Source organism: Gekko japonicus, unplaced genomic scaffold (genome assembly GCF_001447785.1).
Source record: "Gekko japonicus isolate JY-2015 unplaced genomic scaffold, Gekko_japonicus_V1.1 scaffold36, whole genome shotgun sequence".
Lineage (NCBI taxonomy): Eukaryota > Metazoa > Chordata > Lepidosauria > Squamata > Gekkonidae > Gekko > Gekko japonicus.
In genome coordinates, this window is record NW_015164182.1 from 770,196 (window position 1) to 792,384 (window position 22,189).

Here is a 22,189-nt window from a genome sequence, read left to right on the forward strand (position 1 = left end):
AGGACTGGTTTGCCACAACCTTAGTCATGTCACCAGCACGTGTCCCCAAATTGCCACGCACAAAAACAAGATGCCTACCCCATGACAAAGCCTCATGTGCTGCCACAGGTCTTGAACTGGCTGAAGGCAGCTGAGTTTAATTTATGGATGGACAATTAAAACCAGTGGTTTAAATGGCCAAATCAAAAGAACCCAGTTTTAGATCACATTTCCTGTTTTGCAAGGTAGCCTCTTTCAGAAGAAGCGGGTGGCGGCCACAACAAAAACAGGTTGCTTACCAGTAACTGGTGATCTTCGAGTGGTCATCTGTGCATTCACACCACCCGCCCTCCTGCCTCGCTACTGTCTTCTTCTACCTGTTTTATTAGGAGTTGATACGCAGCGGTTTGTAGGAACTGGCGGGATGTCCATGCCCGCCCCTCTGGGCACGAAAATCCTTTTTAAAGAGCTTGCTACAGCACCGGCAGATCCAGCGCAGGCGCACTAGATCTTACTGGTAAGCAACCTGTTTATCTTCTTCGTGGTCTCTGTGCTTCACACCAATGGGAGAATAGCGAGCAGTAGCCTACCTGGAGGTGGGTGCTGTCAGGTGTTTACTGCTTAGCCAATGATAAAACCTGACTCCCAGATTGTCACCGGTGATTTTGCAGACGTCTAGGGTGTAGTGCCTGATGAAGGTATTAGGCGTGGCCCAGGTTGCGGCTTTGCAAATGTCTTGCAACTGGACTCCCTTCAGAAATGCAGTGGATGTCACGACAGCCCTGGTGGAATGAGCCCGCACCGGGCCTGGTAACGGCTGTTTCGCCAGTAGGTAGCATAGTTGTATCAGACCTACGATCCACTTGGATAGACGTTGGGCAGTGATTGGAGTGCCCACACGAGGTGTAACGTATGAGACAAAAAGCTGAGACGTTTGTCTGGTGGAGCGCGTCCTATTCAGATAGAAGAGGAGGGCCCGCTTTACATCCAAATTATGCATTAGCCTGTCTTCCTGCGATTTCGGGTCAGGATAGAAATCAGGGAGGAAAATTTCAGACTGCAAATGGAATTCGGATACCACCTTGGGTAGGAAAGAGATGTCTGGCACCAGACGGACCCCATCCGGGAGGAAGGATAGATAAGGTGAGTCGTGTCTGAAAGCCAGGAGTTCATCCACTCACCTGGCCGAGGTAATGGCAACGAGGAATGCCATCTTCCACGCCAGGAGTTTCAGTTGACAGGTGGTGAGTGGTTCGAAGGGCCGTCTTGTCAGCTGACGCAAGACCAAGGGAAGGTCCCATAAAGCGATTGGAGCTTTGACTGGAGGGTATAAACGTAGCAAACCTTTAAGGAAACGTTTGGTAACCGGATGCGAAAACAGAGTGCACCCATCTATATGAATATGAAACGCCGATAAGGCGGCCAAATTTATTTATTTATTTATTTATTTATTATTTATATTTCTATCCCGCCCTCCCCGTAGGCTCAGGGCGGCTTACAAGTCATATTACCAAGTCATAACATAACATAAAACAATACATACAATTAAGATTTTTAAAACCAGTTATAATCATAGAAAAATATATTCAATACTCCTCGCATAAAAACCAAGATGGCTATCTCTTGAAATCTCATTCAAGTGCTCAAACTCCAGATTACCCTTTTAACTTTTAACGAGGAGTGGGTAAGTCCCGAGTCAGCGAGGGATAGGATAAAAGTAAAAACCTTATCGAGGCCAGCAGTCGTGGCTGTAAAGGTGTCAGTGTCCAAAAAGGAACAGAAGCGTTTCCACTTGTAATCATATGACTTACGCGTGGACGCTTTCCGAGAGTTCATGAGGACCTCAATCACACGAGACGAGAACGCCGGGCCTGTATCCGCCACGGAGTCAGCTTTAGCTGCGGAAGATTGTGGTGGAGCACAGGCGACTGAGACAGCTGAAGCAAGTCTGGAGACGGTGGGAATTGGTGATACATCCCGGCCGACAGTTCCAGGACCGTGGAGAACCACGGTTGCCTTGGCCACCAAGGCGCTACCAGGATGACGTCTGCGTTTTCCTCGAGAATCCTCCTGACAACTCTGAGGAGCAGTGGCAGGGGGGGAAACATGTAGAGGAGCGAAGTGGACCACGGGTAAAGGAGGCCGTCCCTGAGAGACGGGGTCATTGCCTCCTTGACTGCAGAAATGTTGACATTTGGCATTGTCCCGGGTCGCAAAAATTCCACTAGGGGAGTCCCCCACCTGAGGAAGAGTGGAGACAGGTATGCGGGGTTCAGTCCCCATTCGTGCAGGCTGAGTCCTGAGCGGCTGAGTTGGTCCGCTTCCGTGTTCAGATGTCCTGGAATGTGAACGGCGATGAGGAATATATTGTGGGTGATGCAGAAATCCCACAGGGCGATGGCGAGATTGCAGAGGTGCACTGATACTGTGCCTCCCTGCCTATTGACGTATGACAGAGCAGTCGTATTGTCTGTCAAGACAGTGACACATTTTCCGGGGATTAATGGGCGGAAACTGGTAACAGCGTGTTGAATAGCCATCAGCTCTAGGTAGTTGATGTGACGACGAGCGGTGTGTTCGTCCCACATGTCTCCTATGGAGACGTCCATAGAGTGAGCTCCCCATCCCTGCAAGGAAGCGTCCGTCGCGACTGTAATCTCTGGAGACGGAAGGTGGAAGGGGGCTCCTTGAAGAAGATTGGATGGCTGGGTCCACCATTCCAAGGATTCCAACACCACGGAGGGTGGGGAGAGCACGACCTTGTGCGGGTTCATCGCCAAGTTGTAATTGCGGAGGAACCACAGCTGCAGCGGGCGCATCCTGAGCTCCGCAAAGACCAGTACTGCCGTTGTGGACGCCATTAGACCAAGCAACTGCTGACCCTGGAATGCTGTAGCTGACAGTTGGGTACGCACCAGGTTGGCCAAGGCGATGATATCCGCGGCCCTGTCCAGAGGCAGGTAGGCCATGCACGAGGTGGAATCTAGGATGGCGCCGATGTATCGAATACGTTGCATTGGATACAATTGGGACTTCGGAAGATTGACCATGAGGCCGAGCGTGTCCAGAAGGGACAGAGCTTCCTCGACATTGGCGAACAGTGCCTGTCGTGAAAACGCCACTAGCAACCAATCGTCTATGTACGGGTATATAGATATCCCGTGGGGCGCTGGAGAGGCCGAAAGGAAGAGCCGTGTACTGGAAATGATGGTGGTAGGTTACGAACCTGTTCAGTTCTCTGAGGTCCAGAATGGGACGAAGACCTCCATCTCTTTTCGGGACTGTGAAATATCGGGAATAGAATCCCGTTCGTTGGAGTTGAGATGGAACAGGCTCGATAGCTCCCTTTTGCAGAAGGAGGGACACCTCTTTGAGGAGAGGTGGGGTGGGTGGTGTGAGGACAACTATAGGTGTATGGGGTATGTGATCGAATTGGATCTTGTAGCCCTGGGTTAAGATGGAGAGAACCCACTCGTCCGAAGTGATGTGACGCCATGAACGGATGAAGGGAAATAGACGGGTTTGTGCTGACTCTGCTTGGATGACTTGGCCTGCTTGGTATGTGACGTTTCTTGGGTAGGACCAGCCTTCGTTCTTTGGAAGGAGGACTTCTGGCTACTGGAATATGATCTAGGTCTCCATCTGGTGTCCGGAGACTGACGGGACGTTGGGCCTCTTTGCCAAGGACGGGACCAAGTCCGTGTTTTATTTGAGTGCCAGGTCGTGGAAGAGATCCCTAGAGATCGTGAGGCCTTAATACTCTTGTCTAGATCCTGCAACGAAGAGTCCGTAGTTGCATGAAAAAGGCCCAGACCATCAAAAGGCATATCCTCGACTAATGAGCGAGTGTCGAAAGGGAGAGAAGTGGTTCTCGGCCATGAATGTCGTCTAAGTGCCACCGCCGAAGCCATGGTCTTCGAGGAGGCTTCCAAAACATGCTTGGTCGTGGTTAGTTGTTGTTTGGCGACCACCATGCCTTCTTTTTGCAGCAGCTTAGTGGCATACAATTTGTCTTCAGGCAAATGTACCAGGAGATCGGACATCTGCTCCCATAGGGTATACTGGTACCGATTCATACATGCGAGGTAGTTTGATGCCTTCACAGCCAACGCTCCCGTTGAATAAAAACGGCAACCAAAAGCGTCTAACTTTTTACCTCCTGTCAGCAGGAGCTGAATGTGACTTTTCTGACTTGGACGACGAGGTGATGACTAATGAGTTTGGTTGTTGGTGGGAAAGTAGAAACTCTGCCTCAGGTTGCTGTATGCGATACATATGGTCTAATTTCTTAGTAGAGACGGGGGCGGACGACGGTTTTTGCCAAGGGGTTTTTGCGGCTTGTAGCAAGACGGATGACATGGGGAGTTCGACGACTGAGGACATGTCCAGTTGGACAATATCATATAAAGAATCCGTAGATTGAGGATCCTTCTGAACAATTGACAATCCCAACGCGTGGGCCATACGTTTTATGAGGTCGGTGTACGTAGACAAGTTATCCGACGGGGATATTGGAAGGTTCTTAAAGACGTCAATATTGGGAGACGAATTATCTGGCGATGTTGGGCCCTCGGAAGGTTCGGTATCGGAACCAGGCTCAGAGGGCTCTGAAGACTCAGGTTCACCTGCAGGGGCAGGTTGACGAGGGGACGGGGCAGGCGGCCGGATTGGTGCAGCCGGTGTATGCTCCAGATGTTTTCTAGGAAGAGGTTGGACGGTAGATGTTCCCGACAGTGGAACATTGTCCAGTTGGGGAGGACGAGAGACCGTAGCCGATGGTCTAGATCGCCTCGGAGAACGAGACCTGTGGGAAAATCGACAGGAGTATCTGTCCCAGTCAGTGTATCCCGAATGGCTGAGCCAAGGCACAGGAGGATGGTAAGGACTGTACAGGTAACGGAACTGCCTTTCATCCCAAGACATCGGAAGTGGCATATACGACCTCGGGGAACGGCTCCTCGACCTTGGACGTCGTGGGGAGAAATTTGAAGGAAGGGCATATGTGCCTCTTCTACAGTCAAAGGCGTCGATATCGACAGACTCAGGCAGCAAACAGGGAGGCCGACGCTCCGCACTGGATCTTGAGCGTCGATGCCGACGGCCTTTGGTGTCGGGCGGCTCTGAGACGATCGAAGCCGACGAGCTCGTTGGACCAGGCGAAAACTCCGCACCCAACTGGTGACTTACAAGATCCATTTGGTTGACATCGGACAAGGCTGTCTCCACCTGATGGTCTGGAGAATCTATCACAAGTACCGTAGCCTGAGACACGACCTGGTTCACCGGTATCGAGTCATTCGGTGTCGAACCAGTCGGTATCGAAGTAGTCGATGGTGGCGGAAGGGCTGGAACTGTTGGCACAGAGTCCTTCTTGCCACGCTTCGCAGCCGTGACCACCGTGTGCGTCGCCACCGGAGGCTTGGACTTCTTGGCCTTCTTAGCAGGGGTTGAAGCTGTGGAAGGAACGTTTGGTACCTTAGATTTCGATCTCTCGGTATCAGAAATGGATTTAGCCTTCGATGTCGACGATTTCGGCGCCGATGTGTCGGTAGTGGAAGACATAGTTATGGACGAAGTGACCGGCGGGTCAGCCATCGGTTGGAGTGCTTTTTCGAGGAGGAAAACCTTTAAGCGTGCTGCTCTATTCTTCCTAGTTTGATTGGAAAATTGCGCACAATGTTCACAGGAGTCTGGATTGTGGGTTTCCCCAAGACAGAAAATACAGTACTTGTGACCGTCCGGAGGAGCCAATTTACTCCCACAACTTTGGCAACGATTAAAAAATCACTGTATCTGAAGAAGTGTGTGTACATGAAAACTTATACCTTGAATAAAACTTTGTTGGTCTTAAAGGTGCCATTGGACTCGAACTTTGTTCTACTGCTTCAGAACAACACGGCTACCCACCTGGATCTACTGAAAGCACATGTCCCTTTGCTGGGTTGGTGGTCATAAACATTAACATATCAGATATCAATACAGTAAGTGGCCTATTGCCCTGGTCTGGATAGCCCAGGCTAGCCTGATCTCATCATATCTCAGAAACTAAGCAGAGTCAAAGTTCAGGGGTGCTACACTTCTGTCAGTCTCGTGCCTTGAAAACCCTCCAGGGTCACTGTAAGTTGGCTGTGACTTGATGGCTCTTTCCATCACAGGGGCCTGTTGTGCTATGCTTACTAGAGTTGCCAGCCTCCAGGTAGGGCCTGGGGATCTCCTGCTGGAGAAAATGACTTCTTTGAGGGGTGGGCATTATGGTATTGTACCATGCTGAGGCCCCTCCCCAAACCCCACCCTCTCCTGGATCCATCCCCAAAGTCTCCAGGTATTTTCCAACCGAGACCTGGCAACCCTAATGCTTACAGTTGTTGTTGAAAGGCAGGTACTCCCCGCCCACCCCCATCTCTGCCCCAGTTCTATCCCTGACACAGCAAAACAGGTTTTGCATCACTGTATTTCACAGAAGAGACACCAGGCTTTGGTGAACACAAGAAAAGTTTTTAAAGACTTGTAGTGTAGACTTGATGTTTGTTTGCATTCTATTCAGATTTCATTTTAAACCAGATTTTTTTTAAAAAAAATTCATATTATTTCATTTTTTTCATATTTAAAAAATAAAGTTTAAAGGGGCTGAGACTGTATGAGGGCAACCAAGGTGATGGGGTTTCTAACATACCCCTTAGCATTTTGCACGTGAAAACAGGTTCATTCTTGCGTACTTCTGGTTTCATCTTTCCACTTTCCCTAGAGGAGCAGGAACCCTGTTATGTGTGTACCTGAGTATGCAGATGGGTTCCAAAGAATGTGCATGCATGGAACTTGCCACCAAAATCTCCCCCCTCCTTACACAGATTGTGACCCAGCAGAAACAGACTACTTTCATTTTCAGCCAGTTTGCTGTGTCAGCTGTCCTCTGGAGCATGCCGGGCCCCAAACCAATCTCTATATTTGGGTGGGGTTTTTTTTCTTCCTTTTTGCAAAAGCTGGTGTTTTTCTTTACTCATTCTGAATATTACCCAGCTCTTGTCGATGGTCTCTTTAGAAAGTAAACGTTGCAGTGTTCATGCACACCCATGAAACTGCCTTATACTGAATCAGACGCTTGGTAAATCAAGGTGAGTATTGTCTACTCAATCTGACAATAACTCTCCAGGGTCTTAGGCAGAATTGTTTTTACATCACCTACTACTAGATCCTTTTCACCAGGGGTCATTTCATAGAAAAAGAGGTGCAGGAGCTCATTAGCATAATTCATTTGCATATACCACACCCCCTGACATCACCAGAACTGTGTCAGAAGGCAACACCCACTGCTCAGGCCCCACCCCAAAAATCTCCAGGTATTTCCCAACTCAGAGCTGGCGAGCCTACCTGGAGAAAAATGGCTTCAAAACCGCCTTGAAATGACCCCTGAAAAGCCACCAGAGCAAGTCTGGAAATGGAGAGCTCGGTTACTCTTAAGATTCCCTTGTAAGAGTACATTTTTGCCCCTGCCTTTACTCCAAGAAACTCTGAGTGGCATACACGGTACTCTGTTCTCCTCCACAACTATGTGATGCAGGTTAGGCTGAGAGAGTGTCACTTTAGAGGTGTAGCCATGTTGGTCTATGGCAACAGAACAAAAGAGAAGTCCAAGGACATTCATTCCAGCATGAGGTTTGTGGAGTCAGCCCTCATTTCTTCAGATGCTAAGTGGTCATCCACTGAGTTTCATGGCAAGTGGGGATTTTGATCTGGGTCTCCCTGGCCCTACTCCAATGCTCTAGCAATTATGCCACACTGGCTTTTCATATGCTAACTTGATGAAGTTGTGGAGAAACTGTGCAACTACTTGCCCTTAGCGAATGTTACGCACTAGCGACCTGAGGCTTCCTGGCCCATACTGCTCCCCTCCCCATACCACCCAGGGAAAAATCCTAACAAGCCAATTTTATGACAGTGCTTGGAAAGTAAGCTCTACTGAACTCAAGAGTTACCTATTCCCAAGTAAGTATGCTGAATTGCAGCCTAAATACTATGTACTATTAACTATGAGTACATATATAATCCCTATAATAGCACAATGTGATTAAAAAATATGGTCCAGAAAATATTAAATTTAAATGTGTATTTGTTCTGGGGGGGGGGAGGAATTATACCTCCAGTCAGGTTCATTTCCTTCATCATTTGGGCCACTTGATGAAACTCCCTTGTACTATTATAGACTGGATTTATGATTTCTTCCAAAGGAGAGAACTGGCACTGCTAATGTGTCTCCCTCTTTTAATCCAGATATTTAAATACACACACAAAGCTTCTGATGAATCTTTTTGCTGCTGTCTGGCTAAAGGGGAAGAGGATCAGAACGAACTGAGTGTTGTTATAAATGTTGTATTTCTCCTGGATGTTTTTTCTTGCATAAATTTTCTTATTCATAACCCATAATTCCATTACTGTTCTGTGACTGTTATTTCCCCCCCTATATATTTGATTATTTAGCCATTTTTATTTTAAAACCTAAAAAAGTTTTTAAAACAGTTTCCCCTCATCTTTTTCCTGCCTCTTCCCTCCTTTACTTTCATTGGGTGTGGGGAGTTGGAAAGGGCTTATTTGGGGAAGGGAGGGATGTGGAGAGGAAACATTGGGGGGGGGGAGGAAGAGAGGGGGAGATGTACGAGTTCTTTAAGGAGCAGGAGAGAAGAGATTGGATTTCTACCCCGCCCTTCACTACCCAAAGGTGTCTCAGAGCGGCTTACAAACTCCTTTCCCTTCCCCTCCCAACAGACACCCTGTGAGGTAGGTGGGGCTGAGAGAGCTCTTGACAGAAACTGCTCTTTTTCAAGAACAGCTGTGCCAGAACGATGGCTTGCCCAAGGTCATCCAGCAGATGCAAATGGAGGAGTGGGGAATCAAACCCGGTTCTCCCAGACAAGAGTCCGCGCACTTAACCACTACACCAAACTGGAGATCTTTGTCTCCCGCCTTTCATCCAGTCCTAAATCCTTTTGTTGGCTGCTGGGGGGTGGGGGAGAGAATAGACGGAGATTTCTGACAGAAAAGGACACTTATTTGGGCTTTTTTTCTGCCTTAGAAACACATGAACGTTAAGCAGTCTCACGCTGAATTTTCAAAGCTCCTGGCTCTCCTGTTTGTCCCAGCTGCAAAGAAGCTGCGCTGCCCCTGGTTGGCTGGTAGGTGCCAAGGTGCACCTTCCCTTCAGTCCACCTACACCAAGCTTGCTATTTTCTTTCTCCAGGCTGCTCAAGTGTGTGCCCACTCCAAACAAAATATAATCAGAACTGGATGGGAGTGGAAGCCGGTGCTGCCCATATCTCCCAACTGCAGACTGCTCTCAGCCCAGCCCCGATGAGGAGTTTAGGAGTTTAGGAGCAGGGGAGGTGGTCACATGCAGTTACTGCACCACGGCCAGCCAAGAGCTGCTTCTGGGTGGGGTGGGGTGTGTGTGCATGCGCACCTCTTTACCTTTGAGCCACCCCCCCCCCAAAAAAAAGGAAAAGCAGCCAGGGGAAGGAGGGGGAAGACAAGCTGGGGGAAAGGCAGAGATTTGGAGAAGACGAGAGAGGGAAAAGAAGAGAGTTGGGAAAAACAGCAAGGGAAAGGAGAAAATGAGGAAGAGAGCAATGAGGGGAAGAACAGGGGAGGAAGGTCCAAAGAGAAATAAAAGGGAGCAAAGATTGGGGAGGGAGATGCTGAGGTGTCTGGAACTCTTGGATTAGTGACCCATCAGGGCAGAGGGAACGGTGAAGTAACCACACTCCCCACCTCTTCTGAGACCTCATGCTGCTTCTGAGACCTTTGCAGAAGGAGGCAAACCCCTGGAGGGCAGGCAAGGCTTTCTCTCTCTCTCTCTCTCTCTCTTCCCCCCTCTCTAAAGGAGGGGGAGGAGACCTCAGGCTCGACCAATGGAGGGTCAATCTCATGCATGCACGCTCTCTCCCATATGAAGCAGGAACAGGAAGCAGGAGGGAGGGGTTGAGGGAACTGGGCAAAAGGAGCTGCCATATGGCTACAGCCGCTGCCCTATGTGCCCGCTCCTGGGCTTGTTACTCCCGGAACGCCGTTCCTGCTTGTTCCCCCTTGAAATGACCCCTGCTTTTAACTGGAGGACTGAAGCTAGAACTTTCTGCATGCCAAGCAGATGCTCTACTGTTGAGGCACAGCCCCCCCCCCCCCAGTGTGGCTCTCGCCTGAACTCTCCAACAAGTGGAAGGTTTTCATTCCTTCCATCATGACTTACAGGCAGTGTACAGGGCTTTTTCACAATTTTCACAATACATTACTTGCAGTGTTTTTCAAATTCCATTTTCACCTGCCATATTCCTTTACTGTCCTGCACAGGTTTGAAAGGAAAGAGGGCATTACTTTCCAGTTAGACACATACTAGGACAGAGGTGCCCATATATTTCAACCTAAGAGCCACATCTGGGTTTCTGTCTGCTTTGAGGATTCCAAATTGGTTGCGGCCAGATAATCTGACCCCCCCCCCATTCAGAGATCTAGCTTATAAAATCATGGCAGGGAGGACTGAAACCTGAAGTGTGGCATATCTAGCAGCTTACACAAGCAATATTTTGAAAAGGCATTCCCCAAAACTTCTCTAAAAGCAACACAGGGACAGAGGTTTCTAAGGACAAACATCCCAAAATCTAAACTGTTGCCTGTTTTTAAACAAAAGTTCTAAGGCCTGGAATTTGCATTCAGTGCTGAGATACTTGTGTAGCCACTGCTTCATAACTATTTTGGAGGTGTAGATGCTGCCTCTTCAGAGACCTACTCAAGGTGGCTCAGAAACTAAAAGAAAAAAAGTGCAATAAAATCATAAAAACAACATCAGAGCTATCAATATTAAAACAAGCATGGGCATAAAAACAGCACAAAACAACATTCAGGGCCCTAGAAACCTCCTACTAGCCAGCTGAGCAGCTGTTTGCTCAAAGAAACTAGCTGTAGCAATATCCACATCGTGGCATATGCAGAGGAAATGACAGGTTGACCTTTCAAGAAAGTCAAAGCAAACCAGAATAACACACAGACATTTTTCTTCTCCCTGAACTGGAACAGAAACTGAACCCATTATCTGGAAGTCTCTTCAAAAACAAAAAATTCCAGTTCTCACTTCAAAATAAAGATTCCACTAAAGAAAATAACCAATGTGGCAATACCTTCCCTGGCTGCAGCAAGAATGAATCATGAGTATGCAAAACTAATGTCTGAGGAGATTTGGGGTGGGTCTTGGCTTCTGTCCACAGTTCCTATTAAGGACTGGGAAGGAAAAGGAAAAAGAAAAAGGCCTGAGGCTTTATGTGTTAAAGCGAACATTGTGGTCATTAAACAGTGCTTTTCCTAAAAAGTCACAAATTTTCTAGCAAAAGACCTAATTGTTTTGACTTCATAGTACTCATGGATTGTGACTGATGCTTAACTGGATCAAGTTTACACCCGTTACCTTGCGAATCAGCACATATTTCTAAACTGGGACTGAACCGGTTCCACAAATGCTCTCAACAGTTTTTGTCACTGACATGTAATGTTTTAAAAAATCTGGTGAGAGCACCACTATGTGCCGTAGCTAGGAGAAGAGTGAGAAATCTCCCTGACCTTGTGCCAAGCCACCAAAAGATCTCACTGCTTTCTGTGCATCTCCAAAGTCAACAGAACCTCGAAGACACACACACACACACCCCAAACCTGGAAAATCTCATTGCCTTTCAAATACCCCTGAGATTGAGGTTGCTTCCACATGGGGATTTTCCCTGCATGGAGTGCAGGAAGCTCCCACATTGTTTATTTATTTACAACATTTCTATCCCACCTTTCTGCCCTCACAAGGGCCACCAAGGAGGCTAAGAAATTATGTTTTATATGAATCTTGGCGCACTGCCCCTGTAATGTGAGCCGCCCTGAGCCCGCTTGCGGGGAGGGTGCGCTATAAATGTAATCAATCAATCAATCAATCAATCAATCAAATGAAAACATGATAAACATCACATTTTGTAAACCACTAAAATCAACCCACCCCCAAAACACACATCATTAAAACAGTTAAAGATAGAGCTAAAATATGTACAAAGACATTAAAAGAGCAGTTAAAATGTTGGCCAAGAAGGAGGGATCACTGAGGAAACACCAAATGAAAAAAGTCTTCACTTGCTGGTGGAAGATGGCAACAGAAGGAAACAGACGAATCTCCCTGGGGAGACAGTTCCAGAGCCTTGGTCCCATGACTGAGAAGGCCCTCTCCTGGGTTGCCACCCACTTTTCTTAGAAGCGGGGCCTCCGAAGATGACTGCAGTGGTTAGACAGGTTCATATAAGGTTGCCAGGCCCCCCTGGCCACCAGCAGGGGGTGGGGGGTAGGGTTGCCAGACCTGGGTTAGGAAACCCCTGGAGATTTGGGGGTGGAGCCTGGGAAGGACAGGGACCTCACCTGGGGTACAGTGCCATAGAGTCCACCCTCCACACCATCTATTTTCTCCAGGTGAACTGATCTCTGCAGTCTGGGGATGAGCTGTAATTCCAGGGTGTTATGTACTGATACAATTTCCCTGCAACCCAAGGCTGCCAAGGAAGAAGGTGAGCTTGGGGGAAAATACAATAGACCAGCAGGATCCTGGCAGCCACCTATCAGGATGCAATTAGTGTGTAAACAGCCTATTGTTGGGAGTGGGTGTGTTTGGGGTGTGCCGTTTGACTGGGTTATAAGCAGGGCTTCAGCCCTGCTGGAGTTGTCTTGTGGTTAGAGCTGATTCACAATAAACTATGAGCTGATCACTACTCACATGTCGAACCCAGTATATTGCATAGGGGATCCCCAGGTCCCACCTAGAGGCTGGCATCCCTAGAAGGGAGTAGGCAGCTCTTCATGTATGTCAGTTCCAAACCATATGGGGTTTTGAAGGTCAAAACCAGCACCTTGAATTGTTTCTGGAAACAAACTGGGATCCAGTGTAGATGGGCCAAGACTGGAGTGTGTCCGATCCCCACAGCTGTCAATCGAATACACGTTTGTAGCAAAGTATTATTTTATTGAAGCCATGATGAAACAGGAACATGTTCACTGTTTGGAATAACTAGAACGGTCGGGGCAAAGGATAATAAAGCAGGTTCATAATGACAATAACCAATGGACTTGGTTCCCACTCGCGCGGGTGGGCTTTCATATTCGCGCCCAGAGACTGAGAATCAACGGTTCCTAAAAGATAAACAATTAAGCTCTTCTCACACTCTAGCTCATTATAGACTAAGCGAAGCCGACTCTTCCCCGCACCTGTGACCTTGCTGATTACCATAGTTCAAAGCTGTACTAGCGTTCATAGAAAGGAATGCATGAGACAAGCAGACGTGCGCTTCATCATACCAGTAAGCATGCGCAGTTGGGTATCGCTAGGAAAGGGGGGGGGAATAATACATGTGAAGCTCATACATTACACAGAGTTCGTTGGCAGCTTGCTGACAGAGTGATATAACCTCTCCAGTCAACATCCCGGCAGCAGCATTCTGTACCAGCATTCCGCACACATTGAATAGGCGTGTTCACACAACATTCTGAGCTTCACTCGTGAGCTTCCTGGAAACTTTCCCCATTAAACTGGATCAAAGGAAAACCTCCTCTCATTGGATTCAAAGGGGGGAACTGCAGGGCAGCAGACTGTGGGTGGAAAGTTTGTGTGGAAGTTCCACTACAGTCACAATGGTGAGGGTCTGGAGCTTAATTCCACATTTCTTTCCCCTCTTTTTCCTTTGAAGGGATTTCTCCCTTTCCCAGCTGCACTGTGGTATAGCTATATAGTGTGACTCAGCTGGGCCACAGGATCTGACTTCTGTCTCACTATCTGTGTCTCATTTGTTCTTTTGTGCAGACTTGAAGGGAAAGGGGGAGGGGATGGTGGGGGTGCAGTGGTTAGCAGTGCCCAGAACAGGTGTGTGGATCCACCCACTCCCATGACACCTTAGTTGGCCTAAAATCTGTTCTGAGGGAACTAGTGGGAACTGTTATTGAGACAGAATTATTAAACATGTAGAGGAAAGAGAATACAAGGAAGTTCTGCTAAAATGTGAGTTTTTAGAGTGTGATGGGAAAACCAGGCAAATGTCATGTTGGGCCACAAGAGTATTTTGTGACAAGCATGCACTTCTGCTGTGACATTGCCCACATTTATCTAATTATTTCTTATGGGAGAATTTCTATAGTGTGGCAGTCTTCAGGAATACAGCTGCCATGTTCTAGTGGAACTGGTTGTACTGAGAAAAAACCAGCATGGCTTTCCTAGCGGAAAGTCCTGTTTCACCAGTCTTTGGGAGTGCTTTGAAACCACACATTTGTAGTTGTGGATAGCTATTGTGAACATGCAGGGCTTGTGAATGTTTTTGTTGGATTTCAGGAAGAAAAAGTGGCAATTTAATTGTGCAAATTGTTGCACTTAAGCCAATTGTATGTCTGATTCACAACAATGATTATTCTGTCTAGAAAGACTGCTTTTGGATGGGGAACAACATGCAATTAAGACAACAGCATACACAATGCACAGCAAGGATACACCAAGCTTTGGAGTGGGGCTTGCTGCTGATGGAGCATTTAGCTGCTGGATCAAGCTCAAGTTTCATCTAGCAAGCAAGGAACTTCTCAGGTTTGCAAAGAAGGCTCCTGAATAAATGGCACCAGTGTTCCAGAAAACATAGACATCCACAAAAATTGTGTGTGCAATCAAGTCACAGCTGACTTAAGATGACTTCATGCGATTTTCAAGGCAAGAGACAAAGACAGGTTAAGGTTTGCCATTGCCTGCAGCTGCATCGGGCTTTGAAGTCACTCCTGGTCAACTCCCAAGTTTATGTGGCCAAAATGCATTGAGGAGGATTTTCCCAGACAAGGGGGAAATAGAGCAGAGGCCCACAAGGGCTGCTTTTGTGTGGGGGATGTTCTGAGAATGAGGGCAAGGCAAAAGCTGATCCAGTCACTGGGGACTGGGGATGGGGACTGTAATGTATCCAGTCCAGACAAGTCCAGACAAGTCCAGAGACAAATGTCGAGCTTCACTCCAAGAGACAATGGACTATGCGGATCCTAGCCTGCTCCAATCAGGGGGCTAGGTTCCCGGCCGAGAGCCTATGGGACTCTCGGCCACTGTAAATAACCTATAGGGAAGTAGGGGTGTGTTTTGGGTGGCGGTTTCTCGGGGGATATAAGCCGGCCTGCGAGCCAGCCAAAGTTGTCTTGTTCCGGATAGAATAAAGTATGCTTTGCTGAAATCACTCTCCATTTGCGTACTTTTCAGGGACAGTGTCTGGAGGGTGCTGAGGATAAGCCACTGCTTGGCAAAAAGTACTGCCAAAGTCCAGTGTGTTGGCTGCTTTCCCCCCTTGAAGTTGAATGAACAGTCCAAATAGAATCCAGGGAGGCAGCTATTCTCAGCCGTGTCACACTACTGACAGAGCAATGAAAAACACCCTTGGGGAAGCATAAACTTGCTTTTATGCTCTTCGAACCAGCTTTTTCAAGGGGAGGACTTATTGTACAATACCTGGATGGTCCAGGCTAGCCCAGTCTTGTATGATTTTGGAAGCTAAGCAGGGTTGGCCCTGGTTAGTTATTGGAGGGAGAACCACCAAAGAAGACCAAGGGTTGCTATGCGGAAGCAGGCAATGGCAAACTATGGCCCTGTCCACACGAGAGGTTTTGGGCCGGGAGAGGGACGAATCGGGGCCGCAGCAAACGGGCGCGATCCCACAGCAACATCTGGGAATCGTGCTGCGCCCGTTCCCAATCCGCCCCTCCCGGCCAAACCCCGCATCAAAAAAGAACCACCTACCTAGGGCCCTGTGACCACACGAGAGGTTTTGGGCCGGGAGAGGGACGAATCGGGGCCGCAGCAAACGGGCGCGATCCCACAGCAACATCTGGGAATCGTGCTGCGCCCGTTCCCAATCCGCCCCTCCCGGCCAAACCCCGCATCAAAAAAGAACCACCTACCTAGGTGGTTCTTTCTGAAAGGCCGCATCACTGCCAGCCGTGGGATCGCCGGCGCGTCTTTTCGCCGGCGCATCCCCGGCCCCCAGCCGTACTGCGCATGCTCGAGCATGCGCAGTTCGGCAGCCTCCCCCTCCCAATCGTCTCTTCCTCCCCGGCATCTGATTGTGCCGGGGAGCAACGGCGCCGTGGCTCAGGGGATCGTGGGATCCCACCGCGGCGTCTCTTTTTTGGTGCGGCTTTTAAAAGCCACACTTTGGCCAGTGTTTTCCCTGTCGTGTGGCGGGGGCCATTCTCTGTTCATTTCTTGCCTTGAAAACCCAATGAAGGGTTGCCTTAAGTTGACTGTGACTTGAAGGCACTTTCCACCACCACCTTGGTAGATATCCTCACTCTGCCATGGAAGCTTGTTGGGGTAACTTTGGGTCAGTCACAGGCTCTCAGACTAACCTACCTCACAAGGTTCTTGTGGGGATACAATGGAGGAGAGGAGAACAATGTAAGCCACTTTGGGTCCCCACTGGGAAGAAAGGTAGGGTATAAAGGGAAAAAAATGAAATACCAGTTATATAACTAGAGTTTATAACCGGGGCCACTTCCACATGGAGGTTTCTCTCCGCCTTGCCTTGCCTTGAAACCAGAGCACCTTTTGGGAGATTCCACATGACATCATGCTGTTTCCAGATTTTCCATGTCCTCAGTAGGCTCTTTCCCCAACTTGCTTTATGCTGATCTTTTTGGAATGAATGCAGCACAGTCTGGAAGAAATTGTAAGATTTTCTTGCCCAGCTCACATTGGCATTATTTCTAGACTGTCAGCCCGTGATGCCATTCTCCTGGCATTTTTGTTTTCCTTGCTATGCCACTGTCCATAGGGCTTTTTGAGGGCTTTGAAAAAGTTGGCAATCGCTATAGCACTATATAGCAATATAGTACACTGTGGGCGATGTTAAGATATTGTGGCAGCAATTAATATAGCTGAACGTGACATGCAAGAATTGATTAAATAATTAGATAAGAACATAAGAGAAGCCAATGTTGGATCAGGCCAATGGCCCATCTAGTCCAACATCTGTCACGCAGTGGCCAAAAATACCAGGTACCATCAGGAGGTCCAGCAGTAGGGCCAGGACACTAGAAGCCCTCCCACTGTTGCCCCCCCCCCCAAGCACCAAGAATACAGAGCATCACTTGCCCCAGCCTGAGAGTTCCTATCTATACCTTGTGGCTAATAGCTACTGATGGACTTCTGCTCCAGATGTTTATCTAATTCCCTCTTGAAGCCTTCCATGCTTGTAGCCACCGCCACCTCCTGTGGCAGTGAATTCCCTGTGTTAATCACTCTTTGGGTGAAGAAAGACTTCCTTTTATCTGTTCTGACCTGACTGCTCAGCAATTTCATGGAGTGCCCACGAATTCTTGTATTGTAAGAAAGGGAGAAAAGTACTGCTTTCTCTACCTGCTCTATCCCATGCATAATCTTATAAACCTCAGTCATGTCACCATCACCAACTGGCCCCGTGAGGAGTGAACGACAGCGTTGTGTGGAGCTGACACCACTGAACTGGGAGTACCATCTTCAAGATGCCATCTTTTTATTGAAGACTGATTTGAAACATCTAGAGCACTGTGTAATATTGTAAATGTCTGTTTTTATGTTGCTTTTAACCTGTTTTATGTATTGGCATGTGCCCTATTTGTGAGCCGCCCTGAGCCCGCTTGCGGGGAAGGAGGGCTATAAATAAAAATAATAAATAAATAAATAAATAAATCATGTACTAAGAATTAAATAACTTGTTGTATGCACAGTTTATGAAACACTGTTAAACACTGTTAAGCATTTTGCACTCTGCCACTGACTAACCAGGTTACACTTAGCAGGTACACTTAACACTTCCATGATAGATATGTTAAGTGCCATTCCTGATTTTAACTACATGAACAGAAATCAATCATGAATGTATTCAGATGTTAACTTTGGTTCATTTATGGCTACTGCTGAAAATGCATACTGGAAGACTTAAATGAAATGCTAGTTTGCTGTTTTGCTGAGGTTTGCGGCCTTGGCTGACCAGCTACTTCTGCACATGTGCCGGTTAGCCTGGCTAAATGGAAGACAATGAGCATCTTATAACCATATCAGCTAATATAGATACTTTTGAAATTCCATAGCCTAGGCCAAAGACACAGCTAGAAAGAAGAAACTTTGCCTGGGAAGACCCGGCCCACAGGTCTGAACCCAATAAGAAATAGATGACGAAGTCTGACAGAGTTTGATGGAACCAGTAATTCTGTTTTATTCCTCTGATGTAATGTGAACTATAAAATGCTATGTCACCCATTGTAATGTTGGAGAAGTTGGTTGGTATCTGAGGGTCCCAACCCTTTTGTATCTGGGCTCTCCCTATTAATAAACTAATTAATTAATTAACTTCTTAGTTTTTTTCTCCTTCACAGGACTGTGCGTGTGTTTCTCAAATCGGGGCTGGGAAACACAGTCTGGGGACAGCGTTCTTGTTCCACAAACTGAACACATTTCAGCTTAAAACAACTAAGAAGAAAATCAATATATAAGGAAGAAACAATGCTAACTCTAACGGTCCCTGTATATGCCCTGTTTAGATACAGTAACTGTTCTATTCCCATTACATGCAAAAATTATATATAATATATAATATTATATATTACATTTTACCCACCAAACACACTCTCCTTGGCTGCTCTGTGAACCAGCAAGTTCAAAAGAGCAGATAGTAAAAATGAAAAAGAAAAGTTAGCTCTTCACGGAGCACAACAGAACCCAACTGCTCTGTGAGCAAAGTTTTTCCAGGACTTGTTTTCTTAGCAGGATTTCCTTCATGGTCTTCTCTTTCATTCCCTTGTTGCCCAACTGCCACTAGCGGACTCTCACCAATTTGAACTGACCCTTCTCAGCCTTAGAATCATCAGACTTCCACCAATAAGGCACACAGATGCCCAACCTCAACCAATTGCAGGCCAGCCAAGCAGTGGGCAATCCTCTTTTAAGTTCTAGGGTTGCCAACTTCTAGGCAGAAAAAACATCTGGGGTAAGGATGTAGCTACTCTGGGACTGGGTACAAGATGAACCACAAAGCTCCTGTAACAATAATTTTATACAACATGTTGACAATTGTTAAAATAATGTGTAATCATGTCATGTGTAATCATGTCATGTCTAATCATGTCATATGTAATCATGTCATGTTGTCCCTGTGATGTGGAACGCAAAATATTTCCAAATGGTAATGAGTCTTAGGCAGCCTGGCAGAGTAACACTCTTGTAACTTTCTTATTGGCTGGTACCAGCAGCTTAACATAGGTATGTAATTTGGCCTTTGAATATTGCTGGTGAAGGAGGAGGAAGTGGGAGACTGAACTGCAGCAACCAGCACTTAAAAAAAAACCTTTCGAGCAGGAGCAGTCTATCTGAGCAATAAGCACTGTGAATTACAGCAGGTTTACCTTTAAGGTTCAGGGCTCCCTCCGGTGCCCTTTCTCTGGACGGGCATACAGAAATAAAAACCTGCCCCAAGCAAAGACATGACGGATTCAGGTGTGCCATGGTTCTGCAGCAACAGTCTCAGCAGATATGGACATCTCACTTCAGTATAAAGAAGCCACTGCAAGCAGTCAGAGTAGATTACAACGGTCCTTTTCCTGGCCAAGGGGTTTGTGGTTATCATCAGCTTTTTATTCTTCCTCAAAATCTTTTTTCTGAGTTTATTTTCACTCCTGGTTGCTCTGGCTGAGTGAAATTTTGCCACTTTGCTCTCGTAAACTGCTTTTAGTTTTGTTTCTAGATTGGCTCTGTTTGGTTTTGGGGTTGGGTGTTTATATTCATGGTACTATTATTCTCCTGTGAGCTGCCCTGAGAATCTTTGGTCTGAGATAGATTTTTTTAAAAATAAATAAATCACTTCAACCTTGTAAAGTACTGGGTCCAGATGTGTTGACAAGCTCGGGAAAACAAGACAAGGAAAGCAGGACCAGAGGCCTGCTTATATTCCCATAGTGAACCACACCCAAACACACACGCACACCCGTGACAGGATTATTTACAGTGCAGTTGCATTCAATTGGGTGCGTTCTAGGATCCATGCTGGCTATTGTCTAAGAGAGCGAAACTTAAGCCATTCGCATGGCTGTGTGAGGACCCGACCGCGTGTGCGGTCTATGTAAGAACACAACACCCCTCTCCCCATGGGTCAGATGTCCCCCTAGCATACAAAGACTTGTAGGTATGTGGATCTCCGCCGTCCCCGGGTCGAATGGCGCAGTTCTAGGGTCTGTGCTGCTTGTCCTGGGGCTGGCCTGGGGAGTTTGGGAGTAGCTTCCGGGACGGCGGTTGGGATTGGCCTGATGCTGCTATCTGGGGTGCTGCCTCGGTCAAGGTTGTTGCCGCCAGCCCCCTCTGGAGAAGCGCTTGGTCACGGTTGTGCATGTGTCAGAGTCTCGGGTTCCTCCATTTTTCAGAGCTGGGGCCCTCGTCCTCGCTGTCGTCTGGTATTTCCTCATCTGGGAGCAGAAGCCGCCGCCTGAGCTGATCAATATGCCTCCTCAGGATCTGGTCATCTTCTGTTGTTACCTCGTAGGACTGCGGCCCGGTCACCCAAACCACCCTGGCCGGAATCCATGCAGTACCCCTGGCATAGTTTCTTGCGTACACTGGGTCCTCTGGGAAGAACCTTCTTGACGCTGCCTGGGTCTCTGGAGTGGCGCTGTGCTTGGGTGCCCGATCCGGGTGTAGGCGGTCGAGTCTCGTTGTGGGACGCCATCCCATCAGCAGTTCAGCTGGACTGCAGCTGGTGGCGGTGTGTAGTGTGAGTCACTGGCCGAAAAGGAAGGCAGCCAGCTTGTAGTCCCATTCCCCTGGGCCCATGCACTGTAGAGACTCCTTGGTGGTACGCACCATCCTCTCTGCCTGGCCGTTGGTTGCAGGGTGGAATGGCGTGGAGCGGATGTGCTGGATTCCGTAGTACTCCATGAACTCCTGGAACTCTGCTGAAGTAAAAGCTGTCCCGTTGTCTGTTACCAGAGAGTCTGGGATGCCGTGTGTGCTGAAGATCCACCACATTGCCCTGATGGCAGACCTCGATGAGGTGGATGGCACGGGTACCTCCTCCAGCCACTTGGAGTAGGCATCCACTAGGATAAAAAAGATCTGTCCCTGGAAGGGCCTGCGAAGTCCAGGTGAAGCCCGGCCCAAGGTTTGTGGGACAATTCCCAAGGCCGCACTGGAGCTCTGAGTGGTTCTGGCCGGGACTCTTGGCACATCTGGCAGCGCTTCACCGGGGCCTCGATTTCCCCGTCTAATCCCAGCCACCATACATAGCTTCTCGCTAGTGCCTTCATGCACACAATTCCAGGATGCGTGTCATGAAGCGCTGTGAGCACTCGCTGGCGCAGCGGGGGGGTATTACTACTCGGCTCCACCCACGCTTCCCTTGTGGGAGGACAGTTCATCCTGCCGAGATAAGAAGGCAGTGAATTCCAGGCTCACCTGGCTGGTAGGCCACCCCCTCCCCACCCAGTCCAAGACCCAAACGAGGATGTGATCACGGGCGGTGTGCCAGGACACCTCGGCTACCTGTACTGGGGTCTGGCGGGAGGCGGCTGAGTGCATCTGTGTCACCCATCGCCTTACCAGGGCGGTGGACAAGTGCATATTGGTACCCGGCCAAGAAGATCGACCAGCGGAGAACCCAGGGAAACAACACCTGGGGGGTCTGGGGGTCTGGGGCGAGCAGACCCATGAGCGGTTTGTGGTCTGTGACCAGTGTTCCCTCTAAGCTGAGTTAGTGTGAGCTAGCTCACAGTTTTTTAGCCTCTGGCTCACACATTTTTGTCTTAGCTCAGGAAGGAGGGCTCCAGAGCAAACTAATTTATGCAGTAGCCAAATCACCTGCTCACAACTTTAATGCCGGTAGTTCAAAAAGTAGAATTTTTGCTCACAGGACTCTACAGCTTAGAGGGAACATTGTCTGTGACCACAGTAAAAGGCCAGCCGTACAAGTAATCATGGAATTTCTTTATTCCAGCCACGATTGCCAGGGCCTCCTTGGCTATTTGCGCACAGTTGTGCTTGGCTGCGGATAGAGTGCGAGAGAAATACGCGACGGGAACCTGCTGCCCATCCGCCAGCCGGTGCCTCAGGACCACCCCGACCCCATACGGAGAAGGGTCACAGGCTAGGACCACCAGGAGGGATTAGTCAAAGTGTGCCAGA

General features: G+C 48.2%; 1 protein-coding gene across 1 annotated transcript in view; it reads right to left on the reverse strand.

The window, feature by feature from the left end:
* Positions 1-21,426, reverse strand: part of LOC107107738 (uncharacterized protein K02A2.6-like) — an 83,338-nt gene extending 61,912 nt beyond the window's left edge. Inside the window, 2 exon segments of the mRNA XM_015408056.1 lie at positions 20,869-21,135; positions 21,138-21,426. Of these exon segments, the coding sequence (XP_015263542.1) occupies positions 20,869-21,135; positions 21,138-21,426 (556 nt within the window).
* Positions 21,427-22,189: the final 763 nt, after the last annotated feature.